Source organism: Gallinula chloropus (genome assembly GCF_964237585.1).
Source record: "Gallinula chloropus genome assembly, chromosome: 1".
Classification (NCBI taxonomy): domain Eukaryota; kingdom Metazoa; phylum Chordata; class Aves; order Gruiformes; family Rallidae; genus Gallinula; species Gallinula chloropus.
The window spans coordinates 190,006,180-190,024,340 of NC_140085.1; the positions used below are offsets into that span (position 1 = coordinate 190,006,180).

General features: G+C 47.1%; 1 protein-coding gene across 1 annotated transcript in view; it reads left to right on the forward strand.

The window, feature by feature from the left end:
- FCHSD2 (FCH and double SH3 domains 2) overlaps positions 1–18,161 on the forward strand; it is a gene marked incomplete at its 3' end in the record, with an annotated part of 184,739 nt that overhangs the window by 111,731 nt on the left and 54,847 nt on the right. Inside the window, exon 9 of the mRNA XM_084266759.1 lies at positions 17,720–17,842. Coding sequence (XP_084122885.1) covers positions 17,720–17,842 — 123 coding nt within the window. The remainder of the gene's footprint in view (positions 1–17,719; positions 17,843–18,161) is intronic.

Consider the following 18,161-nt stretch of genomic DNA (forward strand, 5'->3'; position numbering starts at 1 on the left):
CCAGAACAAGCAGCAGCGATGTTGTCACAGTGAGGAATCATTTTACGTACACGTTATTGTTTTAACCTTTTTAGAGTGATTTTGAAGTACCTGGGGAATTACTTTTCTAAAACGTAGATTTTTTTCCTAAATGACAAAATAGCATTAAGAGAAAATAATTTTCAAGTCACTGGAGCTTTCCATTTTCTCCTCTGAATCTTTTATTAATTCCCTACTAGCTATTCTTCTAAGATCCTGTAACACTCCCTTTAAAATTCAGAGGGTATTTAAGTAAGTGAAAGAACTATTGTTTCACTTCCCCTTCTTGTCAGCTGCAAGCCACAAATATTTTGTAATTACAATTAAGCCAGCCAGAGATTGCGTTATCTACAGCATCAGATGGGCAGAACAACTTTCCCTTACAGACAGTCAGTGAGCGTTGCATTGCTTGCTCATGTTCCTTCCTAGGAACAACTAATGGGAGCCAGTTTCCCAACACATAATTGTTCCAGAAGATGCTCATTGTGGACTTCCCAGTAGTTGATACTGGGCTGTTTTCCCTTCCAAGGACAGCAGTCTCTGTGCATGTGTACATGTAAAACCTTGGAGAAATTGATTTCTTTAATAAGGCCCTGTTGGGACTGTGATGGAATCATAAAATCATAGAATGGTTTTGGTTGGAAAAGGCCTTCAAGATCATCGAGTCCAACCATCTCCAGCCCTACTAGGTCCACCAGCAGACCATGTCACCAAATAAATATGCTCTTCTTTTAAACCCCTCCAGGGATGGTGACTCACTCACCTCCCTGGGCAGCCTGGGCCAGTATCTGACAGCCCTTTCAGTACAGAAATTGTCCCAAATACCCAACCTAACCTTCCCCTGACGCAGCTTCAGGCCGTTTCCCCTTGTCCCATCACCAGCTACCAGGGAGGAGACCAACCCCCACCTCACTACAACTGCCTTTCAGGTAGTTGTAGAGGTCTCCTCTAAGTCTCCTTTCTCCAGACTAACCAATCCCACCTCCCTCAGCTGCTCCTCATAAGACTTGTCTTCTAAACCCTTCACCAGCTTTGTAGCCCTTCTCTGGACACGCTCCAGCATCTCCATGTCCTTCTTGTAGTGAGGGGCCCAAACCCAAACACACTAGTCCAGGTGTGGCATCACCAGCACTGAGTACAGGGGAAGGATCACTTACCTGGACCTGCTGGCCACACTGTTTATTATACAGACCAGGATATTGTTGGCCTTCTTGGCCACCCATTCACACTGCTGGCTCATCAACTGTTGATCAACACCCTTAGGTCTTTCTCCAGACAGCTCTCAAGTCACTCCTCTCCAAGCCTGGAGCTTTGCATGGGGTTGTTGTGACCCAAGTGCAGGACACAGCACTTGGCCTAGTTGAATCTCGTGCCATTGGCCTCGGCCCATCGATCCAGCCTGCCCAGGTCCCTCTGTAGAGCCTGCCTACCCTCTGGCAGATCCACACTCCCACCAATCTTGTTATCATCCACACATGAATGATGGTGCATCAATGTATATCGTTGAATAATTAATACAGAATTGTGCTCTCTTGTTTAGGCTTTATCTTAAATGCTCCTTCTCAGCCGATACCCAAGTGCTGCTTGGAGAAACAGCTCCTTCATAGGCTCTTGAATGTGTCCTATCTACAGTTTTTGAGCATTTATATTCCAGATAACTTTGAGTAAACATGTACAGGGAAGTGAAGAGAGGCTTCTCACTGGAAAGGCAACCACTTCTGGTCATCATTGTGTAAAATCACAAGCAAGGGAAATTTCGATGGCCTTAACAGGAAGTGGTGCTGCCACCACATCTAGTATTGTCTATGCTACATCCACTGCTCACACCCTGCAAGATCATGTTACTCATCATGCAGCCCTTCCATGCTGAGACGGAAGAGTGGGTTTGAGTCACAACTGGATGAAAATCTGAGTGATGGTCATATTTGTGTGATGCCCATCAGATCTGTCTCACCTCGTGTTTTAACCACAAGTCAGTTCCTTGTTTAAACATTTGGTCCAAAAAGGCTGTTTATTGTTAAACCTAAACACTTAAATTACTTATCCAGGGCTGCATCAAAAGGAGTGTGGCCAGCATATCCAGGGAGGGGATTCTCCCCCTCTACTCCGCTCTTGTGAGACCTCAACTGGAGTGCTGTGTCTAGTTCTGGGGTCCCCAACATAAGAAGGACATGGAACTGATGGAATGGGTCCAGAGGAGGCCATGAAGATGATTAGAGGGCTGAAGCACCTCTCCTATGAGGCCAGACTGAGAGAGTTGAGGTTGTTCGACCTGGAGAAGAGAAGGCTCCATGGGAGATCTTATAGCGGCCTCCAAAAAACTAAAGGGACTACAAGGAAGCTGGGGAGTGACATTTTAGAAGGACATGGAGTAATAGGATGAGGGGGAATGGTTTTAAATTGGAAGTGGGTACATTTAAATTGCATGTTAGGAAGCAGTTCCTCACTACAAGGGTGCTGTGGCCCTGGCACAGGGTGCCCAGGGAAGTGGTAAGGACAAAGGGGAGTGGGTGCAGCTGGAGCAGAGGAAGTTCCATGTAAATGTAAAGAGGAACTTTTTCACTGTGAGGGTGACAGAGCCCTGGGCCAGGCTGCCCAGAGAGGCTGGGGAGTCTCCTTCTCTGGAGACATTTAAACCCTGTGATCCTGGATGCGTTCCTGTGGGATTTAGTCTGGATGATCCTGTTCTGGCAGGGGGGTGGACTAGATGAACTTTTGAGGTCCCTTCCAACTCCAAATGTTCTGTGATTCTATGGTGGCTGCCCCCTCCCTGGAGGTGTTCAAGGCCAGGTTGGATGGGGCCTTGAGAAACCTGGTCTGGTAAGAGGAGTCCCTGCCCACGGTGGGGGGTCAGAACTTGATGATCTTGAAGGTCCCTTCCAGCCCTGACCATTCTATGAAATATTTACATTAAGTATTTATTCCTCCATGGGTAGGGAGTATAAAAACAGAGCATAACAAAACCTAGTCTATAAATCATGGCAATTTACTTAATTATCTTTGAACAATAATGATTTTTATGGGATAATAAAACTATTTCTCGATAACACTTCAGACTCGTCAGTGAGCCTGGAACAGGCTGCCCAGGGAGGGGCCTGAGTCACCATCCCTGGGTGTGTTTAACAGACGGGTAGGTGAGGTACTTAGGGATATGGTTTAGCTTAGGATGGGAATGTTTGGACTTGATGATCATAAAGGTCTGTTCCAACCTTGTGATTCTGTGTGATTCTGAGTTCTCCTTTGGTCATATGACAGGAATAACTTTAGAAAAGGGGTTGATTGCGAAAAAAAAATAGTACTGTGATTTTACAGATGCTGATGAAAGGTATTTCCTGCATAGGAGGTTGTGTTGGCAAAAGTCAGGGATTTATTCCGAAGAGGAGCTTAGCAGGAGGCTGGGATCATCGGTGCAGCGAGTGGGAGTGACTTGGGAAGGAGAGGGAGAAATAATCAGTGATGAGGATTGGATGCACAAACATGCTGCAAGTTAGAGCATAGGAAGTTCCATGCCAACATGCGGAAGAACTTTTACACAGTGAGGGTGAGGGAGCCCTGGGACAGGCTGCCCAGGGGGTGTGGAGTCTCCTTCTCTGGAGATATTCCAGCTCCATCTGGACACCAACCTGTGCGACCTGTCCTAGGGAGCTGCTTTGGCAGGGGGTTGAACCCGATGAGCTCTTGAGGTCCCTTCCAACCCCTATGATTTTGTGATTCTGTGATTCTATGTAAATGTGGTAGAACAACAAAAATGATTGGAAAGGCAAACAAACCACTCCAAAATCGCTGCTAGGAAGAGGGCACAAGTGAAGCAACACAAGGGTTAAGATGGGCAAGGAAGCACTTACCAGAAATCCAGGCGGTCTCGTGGAGAAATCAAGTTGTAGGACTTACCAGAAAATTTTCAACCTTTTTATTTTTTTTTTTTTTTAGCTTTTAAAACTTTTATGTAGAAACCTTTTTAGGCTTTGGATTGGCCTTCAACATTTTTCTGTCAGATGTCGTAAAACCACCCGTTTCCAACAGGAAATGAAACTTTGCCGTCTTGTTTCAAAGCCGCCCCATAATACAATAAGAACAGTTCCCAAAATACTTTGGGCTGCCAGAAATCAGCCCTCATGCCTCCTAGTCCCACTACAGCTAATGCAGAGAAATAACCCAGCTCAGGAAGCACCTGGTGAGCTCTAGTCAGGAGGCAGATGGAGCTATGTTGAAAAATTTTTAACTAGAAACATGCGACATTCCTGGTTTAGAAGTCATGGAGTTGGTCATCCCAAACAGATCCACCATGGGGGGTTGGTTTTAGGAAGAATTGAAGGTGGATGAGAAGAAATATTGGGGGTTTGAGCATTTTTATCTATTACTTCAGAACTGCAGAACCACACAGAATCACTTAAGTTGGAAAAGATCTCTGAGATCATAGAATCATAGGACGGTCTGGGATGGAAGGGACCCCAAGGATCACAGAGTTCCAACCTCCCTGCCACAGCCAGGACCACAAACCTCCAGGCCTGGAGCTACCCAAGGTTGCCCAGGGGCCGAGATCATCAAGTCCAAATGTAACCTGGCACTGCCAGGGACACCGCTAACCCGTATCCCCAAGTACCACATCTACACAGCTTTTAAATCTCTCCAGGGGTGGTGACTTCACTGGGCAACCTGTTCTAGTGCTTGAAAATCCTCCTAGTGATGAAATTTTTCCTAATCACAGTATCACAAGGTTGGAAGAGACATTTAAGCTCATGGAGTCCAACCGTTCCTGTCCTGTGCTGACCCAGATCTATCAGTACCTCATCTACCCATCCGTTAAACACACCCAGGACCAGGGACTCAGCCCCCTCCCTGGGCAGCCTGTTCCACAGCCCCACAACTCTTGCAGGGAAGAACTTTTCCCTCCCATCTGAGCTGACCCTGCCCTGGTGCAGCTTGAGCCCATTTCCCCTTGTCGCATCTCCTGTCCCCTGGCTGAAGAGACCATCGCCCACCTTTCTACAACCTTCTGTTAGGTAGTTGTAGGTTCAGCACCCCCAAGTCCTTCTCCTCAGGGCTGCTCTCCATCCATTCTTCACCCAGCCTGTCGTTGTGCTTGGGATTGCTCTGATCCCTTGGCCTTGTTGAACTTCATGTGGTTGACAACAGTCCCACCTCTCCAGCCCATCCAGGTCCCTCTGGATGCCATCCCTTCCCTACAGTGTGTCAACCACACCACATATTTGTATGTGGTGAAGCTCAGGGCTCCATTAGCAACTGGTATCGAAAGAAAGAAGCGTTCCTTTGCCGTGAGCTGCTCTGCAGAGAGATGAGCGGAGCTGATCCATGAGCCATTGGAACTAGGGCACCAAAGGGCATTAGAAGGCAAGAAATTCCTTTTTAGTATTTACAAATTGCCAGGGAAATAATTGCTTGGAAATTTGGCAGAAATGCTTGGTCAAGTAAAGAGGAGGAGGAAGAGGAGGAGGAGGAGGAGGGGGAATCCTGCAATATGATTTGTCTGTCTACCTGCTAGTTCTCGTACAGAAAACACCTCAAATTCCCATCTGTTCAAGTTGTCATCTCTGTGAAAAGGCTTTACAGCTGGGATAAAGCTCCTTGTTGTGGAAGGGAAACAAATGCTCCCTACCCAGAGATTCATTAGATCTGTAACGCCAGATGACTGGCTACTGAAACAGCGCGGTCCAGCTGGACAAGGATGTGGTTTTGGTAATGTTCTACAAATCACCCAAGCACTAAGGTAACTGCTGATTGGATTTGAAAGCTAATTAAAGTAAATTCTGTCTCTCTAGTATCCCCTGTGTTGCTTGTGGATAATGGGAATAGCCTGTCCAGCATCAGAACCCCATCTGGTGTGTGTGCTTGCTTCTCCCTTGGCATTGGCATCACCCCGAAGCATCAAGCATCACCCTGCCCTTAATACCCTTGAAAAATCTTATGGATTTCAGAAACTTCACTGAAGCCTTCTGGGCTGCAGGTGCACATTGGTGGCTCATGTCCAGCTTTTCGTCCACGAGTTCCCCAAGTCCTTTTCCTCAGGGCTGCTCTCCAGTCCGTCATCTCCTGATGTGTATGGAAAACAGGGGCTGTCCTGACCCGGGGGCAGGACCCTGCACTTGGCCTTGTTGAACCTCCTGAGGTTCTCCTGGGCCCACTTCTCCATCTTGTCCAGGTCCCTCTGGATGGCTTCCCGTTCTTCTGGCACATTTAACCTCACCACCCAGCTTGGTGTTATCAGCAAACTTGCTGATTTTGGGTAGGAACATCTCTAAATCCTATGTATCGATGTTCATGTTTAGCGCAGTTGGTTCAAGAAACCCATTTCCAATTTGAAAAGGGACAAGAGAGAATGTTCATAGAATTAATTTTGAAAATCTCCCTTAATTCAAGAGCAAAGATGAGGTATTAAAGTCACCCTTGTATCAAAGACATCCCAAGCCTACCAGATTCTTGGAACATCACTCTAGCTGTGATTGAAGCACTGCTCACTCTGTTCTGACTGTGCAGTGTTGTTAGGACATCGTCATTGTGGAATAAAGTAGTTTTAAAGAGCATTAATCACAGTGTGTGGAAAGAAGTTGGGAAAGAAGCTTACTTTAATGCAGTTATGTTCCAATGATGTTCTGAGAGTAAAATATAATTAGGTGCTTCCAATCAAGCCATGCTTAAGAAGTGATTTAATTACCAGATATTTTTTTTATATCTGGTTTTTTTATCCCATTTTTGTTTATTTTTCTGGTGATTTTTATTCCTCATCATTGTCATGTGTCAAATAGGAGATGCTTCTAACTCACTCTCAGCTTCTGGAGAACACAGTACGGCCAAGGACCCATCACTACTTCCTTAGGAATACTGTCGTAATGGGGGTTTGTTGTGGAGGTGGTGTGGGGGGAAATCACAGAATCATAGAGTGGTGTGGGTTGGAAGGGACCCCAAGGATCATACAGTTCCAACCCCCTGCCACAGGCAGGGACACCAACCTCCAGGCCTGGATCTACACAAGGTTGCCCAGGGCCCCATCCAACCTGGCCTTGAACACCTCCAGGGACAGGGCATCCACCCCCTCTCTGGGCAGCCTGTTCCAGCCCCTCACCACTCTCTCTGGAAAGAACTTCCACAGAATCTCACAGAATCACAAGGTTGGAAAAGACTTTTAAGATCATCAAGTCCAACCTTGGGAGGGGGTTGAGCCACCTTCCCTGGATGTATTTAAAAAAAGGGTAGATGAGGTACTTAGGGATATGGTTTAGATTAGGACAGGAATGGTTGAACTTAATGATCTTAAAGGTCTTTTCCAACCTTGTGATTCTGTGTGATAGTTGGGAAACACGGATTAATCTCGTGTGCTGTGGTGCAGCTGCTGTACCTTTGGCAACCCCCTGTGATGTTTTCTCCTTTATTGTTGGAGATCATTTCTTCCATTGTTCTCTGATTCTATAATTATTACAGTAATTATACAGTGCAGGGCTGTGACTTGGAGCCCTTTTCCTTTTAAGAACATGTTGCTCAGCTGTGTAGATTACAGAAAGCACCTAAAAATAGTTTCACTTGGGATGTCCTTAAATTTTAGTATGAGTAGTAAGGAGTGTTTAGTAATCCTTTAGTAGAGTGCCTTTTCAGGAACATGGCTGTTCCCTGTGTTGCTCCCCAGTGTGTCCATCCCCAACCTATATTCTGTATTCACTACATTGAATATAGGTTGGGGATGGACACCTTGAAGACAAGCAAAGGTGAGAGGGTCCTGGCGTCCTGGAGGACAGCAGGATGACCATGACCAGCACTGTACCCCCATGGTCAAGAAGGCCAATGACATCCTGGGGTGTATTAGAAGGGGGTGCTTAATAGGTTAAGAGAGGTCCTCCCCCTCTGCTTTGCCCTGGTGAGACCCCACCTGGAATATTGGGTCCAGTTCTGGGCCCTTCAGCTCAAGGAGGACACAGAACTCCTTGAAAGACCCCAGTGCAGGGACACCAAAGTGATGGAGGGAGTGGAAAATCTTCGTTATGATGGCAGGCTGAGGGAACTGGGTCTCTTTAGCCTTGAGGAGACTGAGGGGTGACCTCATCAGTGCCTATCAATATGTAAAGGGTGAGAGTCAGGAGGCCGGAGCCAGGCTCTTCTCAGGGATGGCAGCGACAGGACAAGGGGCAGCGGGTGCAGCTGGAGCAGAGGAAGTTCCATGGGAATGTCAGGAGGAACTTTTTCCCTGTGAGGGTGGCAGAGCCCTGGGACAGGCTGCCCAGAGAGATTGGGGAGTCTCCTTCTCTGGAGACATTTAAACCCCGTGACCCGGGATGCGTTCCTGTGGTATTTAGTCTGGGTGATCCTGTTCTGGAAAGGGGTTGGACTAGATGATCTTTCGAGGTCCATTCCAGCCCCCATCATTCTGTGAGTCTGTGATTGGGTGATACATAACCAAATTATAGTGTATTTTTATAAGATATCCTGTATGTTAACTCAGGTAAATGGAATGACATATGAGGGGATAAGAATGACCTCAAATTTCATCTAGTTCCAACCCTCTGCCATGGGCAGGGACACCTCTCACCAGCCCAGGCTGCTCAAGGCCCCATCCAACCTAGCCTTGAACACCTCCAGGGATGGAGCTTCCACATCCTCTCTGGGCACCCTGTGCCAGTATAACTCTCATGTCTGGCTGCCTCATGGGGCAAAGAATTCTTCAAAAGATGTCCTTTGGTGCCTGTGTTCACCTACCAGACCTTTGCTGTTGAATGTAGCAACCACAGGTCACTGCTGTGTGATCTGTTGAGACAGATCTAAGAGGATTATTTAATGTTATCATTAATTTGGCTTACAATTGTTTTAAAGGGACTTTGTCTCTGGATTGGGGGAGGGTGATGGGCATCTGTTGGTGACCATTCCAGGTTTTGCTGTGCTCAGAGTAGACTTTAGTGCACCAGCCACAAAGGTTTTGTCATTAAAAACAATGACCCCCCCATCCTAAATTGTAAAGGAACAAAATTATGTGCAGAACAGTCATCAAGTTGACTAATGAGACCAAACAAAGAACTTGCAAACAAGCCCAAAAACTATTGACTCTAGAAAACACAAAGCTCTGGGGTAAGGGAAAGTGCAGAGCATGTTTATGAGCACCCAGCTGAAAGGCAAGCAAACAGAAGTCAGGGTGCTTGCTGTCACCTTGTGTTTGTTGTTCCCATGTTTCCCATGATAAAAGCTTCTTCATGAGGTTGGGAGAATAGAGGGGAAAACAAAGAAAGATGTTTTTCAGCTATTTCTTCCTGTTTTCATCCCACCTTGTGGTCTGTTTTGTTGATTTGAACTCGTTCCCAGAATTTTTTTATCATGTCTCTGCTCCTGACCTGTGTGGAAATGACCCAGGAATATCTTTGCTTCCTTGTTTGCAGTTTGGTGTTTAACAACGTTCTTCTGAGCAACCATTTAGGTTGAGAAAGACCTTTAAGATCAAGTCCAACCCTTAACTGAGGACTGCCAACTCCCCCACTAAGCAGCTCATCTATGTGCATGTGCAAGCATGCAGGATGTTGCCAGCCGTGTGCCCAGGAAGCCAGGAGGCCAGCTGCATCCTGGGGGGCATCCAGCCCAGCACGGCCAGTCCAGGGAGGCGATTGTCCCACTCTGCACTGTGCTGGGGCGGCCTCACCTCCAGTCCTGGGGGCAGGTTTGGGTGCCACGGTTCAAGAGAGACAGGAAACTCTTGGAGAGTGTCCAGAGGAGGCCAGTGAGGATGGGGAAGGGTCTGGAGGGGAAGGCTTATGAGGCTGAAGTCCCTGGGGTTGTTCAGCCTGGAGAAGAGGAGGCTGAGGGGAGACCTCATGGGGTCTGTGGCTTCCTGCCAAGGGAGAGTGAAGGGGCAGGTGCCAATCATCCTTGTAGCCTCCTCTGGGCCCAGTCCAAGAGGTCCATGTCCTTACGCTGAGGGCTCTAAAGCTGGACACAGCACCCCAGATGAGATCTCCCCAGAGCAGAGGGGCAGAATCCCCCATCTCAATCTGCTGGCCAACGGTGTCCTGGGCTACAAGTGCCCATGGTTGACTCATGTCCACCTTTGTGTCCATAGTACCCCAAGTACCTTTCTACAGGGCTGCTTTCCATCACATCACCTCCCAGCCTGCGTTGGTAACTATCATAGAAGAGTTCAGAGTTTTGCCATGAGCTTTCCTTTGCAGTTCTCATTCATATAGTTCAGCAAATTAAAACCAAATGCTTTTTTTCAATCAAATCCTCAGCCCACGAAGGGCAGGCTAGGCACCAAGCTCCCCATCACTTGGAAGTCAGAGTCGAGCATCGTGACAGGTTCAGACACTGCACAGTTGTTCCTCCAGGATTCCAGTGACTGAGAAAAGCAGAAGCTTGCACTAGTTTTTATGACAGCAGATACACGGGTGCTGCGGGCGTGCTGTTCAGGGGACACTTCTCTTGCTTTGATCTCGGGCTTGTTGGTAATTTCTATCTAGAAGCCGCGTTTTGTTGACAAATACTCGGAGACTTGATTCACTTTCATGTTAGGATGTCTTGATGGAGAAGCTGGGTGTTTCAGCAGTGATGAGTACTGCAGCCATGGAAGAATTTAAAAAGAAAAAGCCGTAAAGAAAGTGAGTTCCTTCTCCAGATCAGAATCACAGACTCACAGAAACGTAGGAGCTGGAAGGGACCTCCAGAGCCCAACGGGTCCAACCCCCCTGCCAAAGCAGCATCCTAGGACAGGTCACACAGGTCGGTGTCCAGACGGGGCTGGAATATCTCCAGAGAAGGAGACTCCACACCCCCCTGGGCAGCCTGTCCCAGGGCTCCCTCACCCTCACTGGGAAGAAGTTCTTCCCCAGATTGGTGTGGAACTCCCTGTGCTCCAACTTGAGGCCATCGCCCCTTGTCCTGTCCCCACAGACACTGAGAAGAGGCTGGCCATGTCCCCCTGTGTCCCACACTTCAGATATTTATAAACATCAATCAGATCCCCAATGTTGATGCCTGGAATAAATTACTTTGAGGAATCAGCATTTTTAAAGGAAAGTCACTATGGGATGTATCTGTTAGCTGGAGCGGATGGGTTTTCCTCATCTTCCTTCCTTTCTCTCCCAACGTCCTTTGGAAATGCCGTCACGTATCACCCAATCTGAATACTGCTGAGCTCTGCAAAGCCATTTGACTTCTCTACTTTAGAGTTTTAGATGAGCTTTTCAAATCCTCTGTCCTTCACCATCCAACAGTGTGAGATCTGTCACTATGCTGGTGTTAAAATACACACAAACTCTTTTTGTTCTTGACCTCTCCTAGGCCCAGAAGGACGCTGAAGCCGATATCTTCGCAGTAATAATTCCTGTTAACAATTTAGCTACGGTTATTTATGTTCTTTATCTACCCCAACTTTTCCTTTTTCTTTTCTGAGCTATTTGCATATAAAAATTAAAAAGCTCAGAGCCTCATTTACCAAAAGCATTCAACTGAAAATTCCCAAGCTGCACCGTCTATGAGATTGTACTGTTTATTTAAGGGATTATAGGCCTAAATTTGAAACATAGGTGCTCAGAAAGTTCCACCCAGTATCCACGTTATGTCATTTACAGTGTTTGTTTGAGGGGGTTTATTTATGTTAAGTAACTAAAACAGAGTTGTGTTACGGAAAACATGGGATGAAAAATACGACCTGTTTGTAGCGGGGTACAGGGGGGTTTCCAAAACCATGGGGGATAAGACTAAGAGGCCTTTTCTAATGCAAATGAGAATAGGGTGGCGTAAGAAATTAATTTTCTTTTTTAATGGGCTACTTAAAATAAACAGAAGGTGGATTCTATGATACACAGAATCACAGAATCATAGGGGTTGGAAGGCACCTCCAGAGATCATCACATCCAACCCCCCTGCCAAAGCAGCTCCCTAGCTCATATTGCACAGGTTGGCATCCAGACGGAGCTGGAATATCTCCAGAGAAGGAGACTCCACACCCTCCTGGGCAGCCTGTCCCAGGGCTCCCTCACCCTCACTGTGTAAAAGTTCTTCCGCATGTTGGTGCAGAACTTCCTGTGCTCCAACTTGCAGCCATTGCCCCTTGTCCTGTCTCCACAGACCACTGAAAAGGGGCTGGCCATTTCCCCTGCATTCCATACTTAAAATATTTATAAACATTAATAAGGTTCCCCCTTGGTCTTCTTTTCTCCAGGCTGAATCTGAGATCTGAACACATCTCCCTGTTCATTCGGGGATCTTGCTTGGATTACTGAACAGGAAAATGTGTCATGTTCCCATTGACTTCATAGCATAGTTATCACTCCACAAGCACAATGATTTTTTGTTCGGTTGATTTAAAACTTCTCCTTATCTTTTCATTTTCAGACCATAGTCTGGGTTGGGCAGGAGCAGGTCTAATTTTGTTTCGTTACCTCCACCCATGTAAGGAAATTCTTTACCTTCAGCATCAGCTATATTGTTTCCAACTGGCTGGTGGCAGCTTACAAAGTGTTTGTCAAGGGGTTTAATGCTCAGTGTAAGCAAAATGAGAGCAAGGAAACTGGTGAGGTGGATGAACTTGCAAAACGGTGTATGATGACCCAAGATTGGTTGTCTTACTGGAAGAGTGGGGCTCTGGGCAGGGGTAGGGACTTCAAAAACATGTAGGAATATAACTGGTTGTGATAAAAATTACAACATTTCTAGGAAGTGATAGTTTGGATGAGACTAGTGTAAGTTCGTCAGTGGAAACCCTCAGAGCTTTACAAGTGTAATTGTGACGGTGGGTTTTCACTTGGTCCGTTAGGGTCCAGGGTTGGGTGATTGGCAGTTATAGAGGTCTGAATCACAGAATCCTAGAATACCAGAATCTCCTGCGTAGGAAGGGACGCGTAAGGCCCATCGTGTCCAACCCCTGGCTCCACACAGGCCAAGTCAGAGCAGGGCACTGAGCGCATCGGCCAGACGCTTCTTGCCCTCAGCCCAGCTCGGAGCTGTGACCACTTCCCTGGGGAGCCTGTGCCAGCACCCAACCCCCCCTCTCAGGACAGAACCTCTTCCTGACACCCAGCCTAAACCTCCCCTGTGCAGCTTCACGCCATCCCCTCGGATTCCAGCCCTGGATCAGTGCTGCCCCTTCACTCCCTTGGCAGGAAGCCACTGACCCCATGAGGTCTTCCCTCAGTCACGTCTTCTCCAGGCTGAACAACCCCATGGACTTCAGCCTCTCTTCGTAAGCCTTCCCCTCCAGACCCCTCCCCATCCTCATTGCCCTCCTCTGGACACTCCAAAAGTTTTGTGTCCCTCTTGACCTATTTTCGGTACCTTAAGTATGACAAGTCTGCTGTGAAGAAAGGATTTCTTAATGCTGATGTTGTTCTATCCTTGGAAATCGTGATTCTCTGGTACTTCTCTGTCCAGAGAAGGGCAGCCAGGCTGGGGAAGGGGCTGGAGGGCAAATCCTCTGAGGAGTGGCTGAGGGAGCTGGGGGTGTTGAGCCTGGAGAAGAGGATGCTGAGGGGAGACCTTCTCAGCGCCTCCACTGACCTGCCAGGAGGGTGCAGAGAGGTGGGCGATGGTCTTTTCAGCCAGGGGGCAGGAGATGGGACAAGGGGAAACAGCCTCAAGCTGCACCAGGGCAACGTCAGCTCAGATGTAGGAAAAAAGGTCTTTCCTGCAAGAGTTGTGGGGCTGTGGAACAGGCTGCTCAGGGAGGTGGCTGAGTCAACATCCTTGGATGTATTTAAAAAAAGGATAGATGAGGTACTTAGGGATATGGTTTAGCATATCATTCTGTAATTCTGTAAAACATGATGATCCTGTCAGATACAGGGTTAGACACAGGGTTGGTTACAAATCACAGAATCACAAGGTTGGAAAAGACCTTTAAGATCATCAAGGCCAAACATTCCTGTCCTAAGATAAACCATATCCCTAAGTACCTCATCTACCCTTTTTTTTAACACATCCAGGGCTGGTGACTTAACCCCCTCCCTGGGCAGCCTGTTGCAGGCCCTGACCACTTTCCACGCAATGAGGATGTTTTTAGCACATGTTGGAGCCGTTCTCTCAGCTCACTCAGCCAACAAACGCACCTGTGTTGTACTGCACCGACTTTAATAACTTCATTTGTCAGCTCTCATCGGTATTTAAGAACTTCATCATACTGAAACCACTTTTAATTAATGAAAGGAGAAAGGCTGTGGTGCAGTTTTCACACACTGACAGATTTGTGTGCTTCCTCATGCTTTTCTTTTGATGTTCTTTCCTACATATCTTCCTTATCCCTGGATCGCGCTGCGGGGGGTAGCGTAGCACCTCAGCACAGAACTTCAGAGCTGGGGTCATTGCAAGAGGAGTGGGGAAATAATGAAGTTAATTTTATTTGTCTTTTTTTATACCCCTAAAAGTAGAGAATGCAACCACAGATGTGGTAAAATGCTCAGTTGTGGAGAACAAGCGTGTTGAGATGGGTTCGTCTCACCCAGCTTTGCATGACCACTGAGTAGACATGTGTATCTGAGCTAATTGTCTGGGCGCTGTTTATGGTCAGTGGGGGGGAATAGGCACTGGATGCTGTGTTTCATCTGACCTAGTTTAGCCATCTATCTTTGAGGGAGATAAATCACACCACAGAAGTACCGACTTCTCTCCAAAGGACCTGGAGTGACAAACTCTGACGTAGACGTTTACGCTCGTAGAAGATTTAAGTGAAGCCTTCCTGCTTGGTTTAACATAAAAAAGCCATATGGGCTGGGCATGAAGGACACAGAACTCCTTGAAAGAGCCCAGTGCAGGGACACCAAGGTGATGGAGGGAGTGGAACCCCTTCCTGATGAGGAGAGGCCAAGGGAGCTGGGTGTCTTTAGCCTGGAGAAGAGCAGGCTGAGGACTGACCTCATCAATGTCTATAAATATGAGAAGGGTGAGAGTCAGGAGGCCGGAGCCAGGCTCTTCTCAGGGATGGCAGCGACAGGACAAGGGGGAGTGGGTGCAAGTTGGATCAGGGGAAATTCCATATGAACATTAGGAGGAACTTTTTCCCTGTGAGGGTGGCAGAGTCCTGGGCCAGGCTGCCCAGAGAGGTTGTGGAGTCTGCTTCGCTGGAGACATTCAAACCCACCTGGATGTGTTCCTGTGTGATTTAGTCTACGTGATCCTGCTATGGCAGGGGGTTGGACTAGATGATCTTTTGAGGTCCCTTCCAACTTCCTAACGCTCTGTGATTCTGTGAAGGCAGGCGGGTTGAACTCTGAAATCCACATTTGCAGCCCACTGGGATGCAGAAATCACAGCTGCTTTGCAAACAGCACATTTCTAATTACTTTAACAAGTTTAGTTTATTCCCATTTATTAGCAGGGTCGCACTCCAGCACGGTGTGTGATCTAAAAAGCTTTAGGAACTGATGGGCTCGATCCTAAAAAATCTGTGAGTTCTGTATTTTGGGGGAAGTTTCAGAATTGCTGTCAGTGTGCAGCAGCTCTCCCGTGAGCAGAACCAGTCCTGAGAATTTTAAACATCGTTTGTATTCCCCTACGAGGAAAGGCTGAATGAGCTGGGACTGTTCAGCCTGGAGAAAAGAAGACCAAGAGGGGACCTTATTAATGTTTATAAATATCTTAAGTATGGGATGCAGGGGGAAATGGCCAGCGCCTTTTCAGTGGTCTGTGAGGACAGGACAAGGGGCAATGGCTGCAAGTTAGAGTATAGGAAGTTCCACACCAATCTGGGGAAGAGCTTCTTCCCGGTGAGGGTGAGGGAGCCCTGGGACAGGCTGCCCAGGGTGGTGTGGAGTCTCCTTCTCTGGAGATATTCCAGCCCCGTCTGGACGCCGACCTGTGTGACCTGTCCTAGGGAGCTGCTTTGGCAGGGGGTTGGACGTGATGAGCTCTGGAGGTCCCTGCCAACCCCTACGGTTCTGTGATTCTCTGGAAGTGTGAGACAGACCCACTGCTGGTGGGATCTGAAAAGCAATGCCCTTGAAACGGGATGCTGACTTTGGCACTCAGGTAACTGATACTGAGGGCTAACCCAGGACTACACATCAGGAAGTAAATGTGGGGCTAAAGAAGGATTCCAGTCAAGCTGTTCCTACACCAGAAGAGAGGAGAACCAATGCGTGTGCGTCGCTGTATGTTTTTTAGGGCTTTTACGGTTGGGAATTTCCTGATGTTTTTATCAGTCGGAACATTCCAGCTGTAAACTCATATTACATAATTCTTTTTAATAAGCTTTTTTTATTATTAATAATTATTTATTTATTTATTAGAAGCCATGCTTACCAGAGTATATGGCAGAGAATCATAGAATCACAGAATCATAGACTGGTGTGGGTTGGAAGGGACCCCAAGGATCATAGAGTTCCAACCCCCCTGCCACAGGCAGGGCCACCAACCTCCAGGCCTGGAGCTACACAAGGTTGCCCAGGGCCCCATCCAACCTGGCCTTGAACAGCTCTAGGGATGGGGCATCCACCACCTCTCTGGGCAGCCTTTTCCAGCCCTTCACCACTCTCTCTGTAAAGAACTTCCCCCTAATATCTCATCTGACCCTTCCCTCCTCCAGCTTCATCCCATCCCCCTTGTCCTGCCAGTCTCTTCCCTTTAACAAGCTCAGTCCCCTCCTGTTTCTCTGCTCCTTTCAGGAACTGGAAGGCTGCCATGAGGTCCCTCCGCAGCCTTCTCTTTGCCAGGCTGAACAAAATACATATGGATATATATTTTATTACATATCCCCAAGGGCATGGAGTGATAGAACGAGGGGTGACGGTTTTAAACTAGAGAAGTGGAGATTTAGCTTGGGCATTAGGAAGAAGTTCTTCCCTCTGAGGGTGGTGGATCCCTGGTCCAGGTTGCCCAGAGAGGTGGTGGAGACCCCATCCCTGGAGACATTCAAGGTCAGGCTTGATGGGGCTCTGAGCGACCTGCTCTAGTGAAGATGTCCCTGCTCACTGCAGGGGGTGGGACTAGGTGGCCTTCAGAGGTCCCTTCCCACCTAACGCAGTCTGTGATTCTATGGTTCTATATATAAATATATAAATATATAAAAATATATCCAGAGTCAGACATTTCAGTGAAAGTATTGGTCACTTGCAAAGCTGTATGTGCTTAGTACCTACTAATCTAGGCTGTGGGATGGGATTTTATGGCTCTGGTTCCATCAGGGCTTTTGAGTATGAACTTTTGACATCACCCTCCCCTAACTGTAAAGTTTATGATCAATTTTTTTGCTGTCTGTCTGGCAGGAGAGATGCATTGTGCTTATGCAAAGTGGCAGGTATTGATTAGTGGATTTGAATTAGCAAATAGCTGCGTGTCTGAAGCAGACAGATGTTGGATGTTTAGTGATGTCATTTGTAGTGTGATACAGTGATTTGAGCAGTGCTCCTGTAGAACTCCTTGTGGTTACTCCTTCCCTTTCTTGAGGTAAATGCCATCTCCCTGAGCATATCCCACTTTCCCAAACCTGACTTCACTGCTCTGCCATGGGCATGTTACACAACTGGATGGAAATGGTTTTGTAGAATGTGTTACTGGTGCGATGCTCTGTGGTGCCATCCAGTGGAAATGAAACTGTCATCCCTCCCTGTCAAAAATGAAAGCTGTCCACCTGTCCAGGCTAATAATTACAGACAAATATGTGTTAGAAGATCTTTTATGAGCATCTTCCAAATCTAAATATCAACATTAACTGCTCACATGGCAAAGTACACATTACTTTCCTTATTTTCTTGCATAATTTTCCCAAATTCTTTCCCTCCTCCAGGCTCTCGATGGAAATGTGTATGATCACCTTAAGGATTATTTAATGGCATTCAGCAGGACTGAACTAGAGACATGCCAAGCTGTACAAAACACCTTCCAGTTTTTACTGGAGACTTCCAGCAGGGTAAGTTTTTACTGAATGATCCTTTGTAACCAAATACTTAGAGCATATAGAAGTTCCCAGGCTTAAGATCTGCTTCCAAAATAGTGACAGAACTGAATGGTTATTATTTTTGGTTACTCCCCAGTGGTATTAAGTTAAAAGAAACTAGACAGTTTTCTTGGGGAGACTTCTCCTGTTACCACCCAGCTCGAGTTCTCCTGAGAGAGTTTATGCAGTACAAGAACTTCATAGAACAGATATCAAGAGATATTCAGTGTTAGGTGCTTGGAGTGTTTGGGGAGAGAAATTGCAGCTGGATGACTAACAACATATATCACAG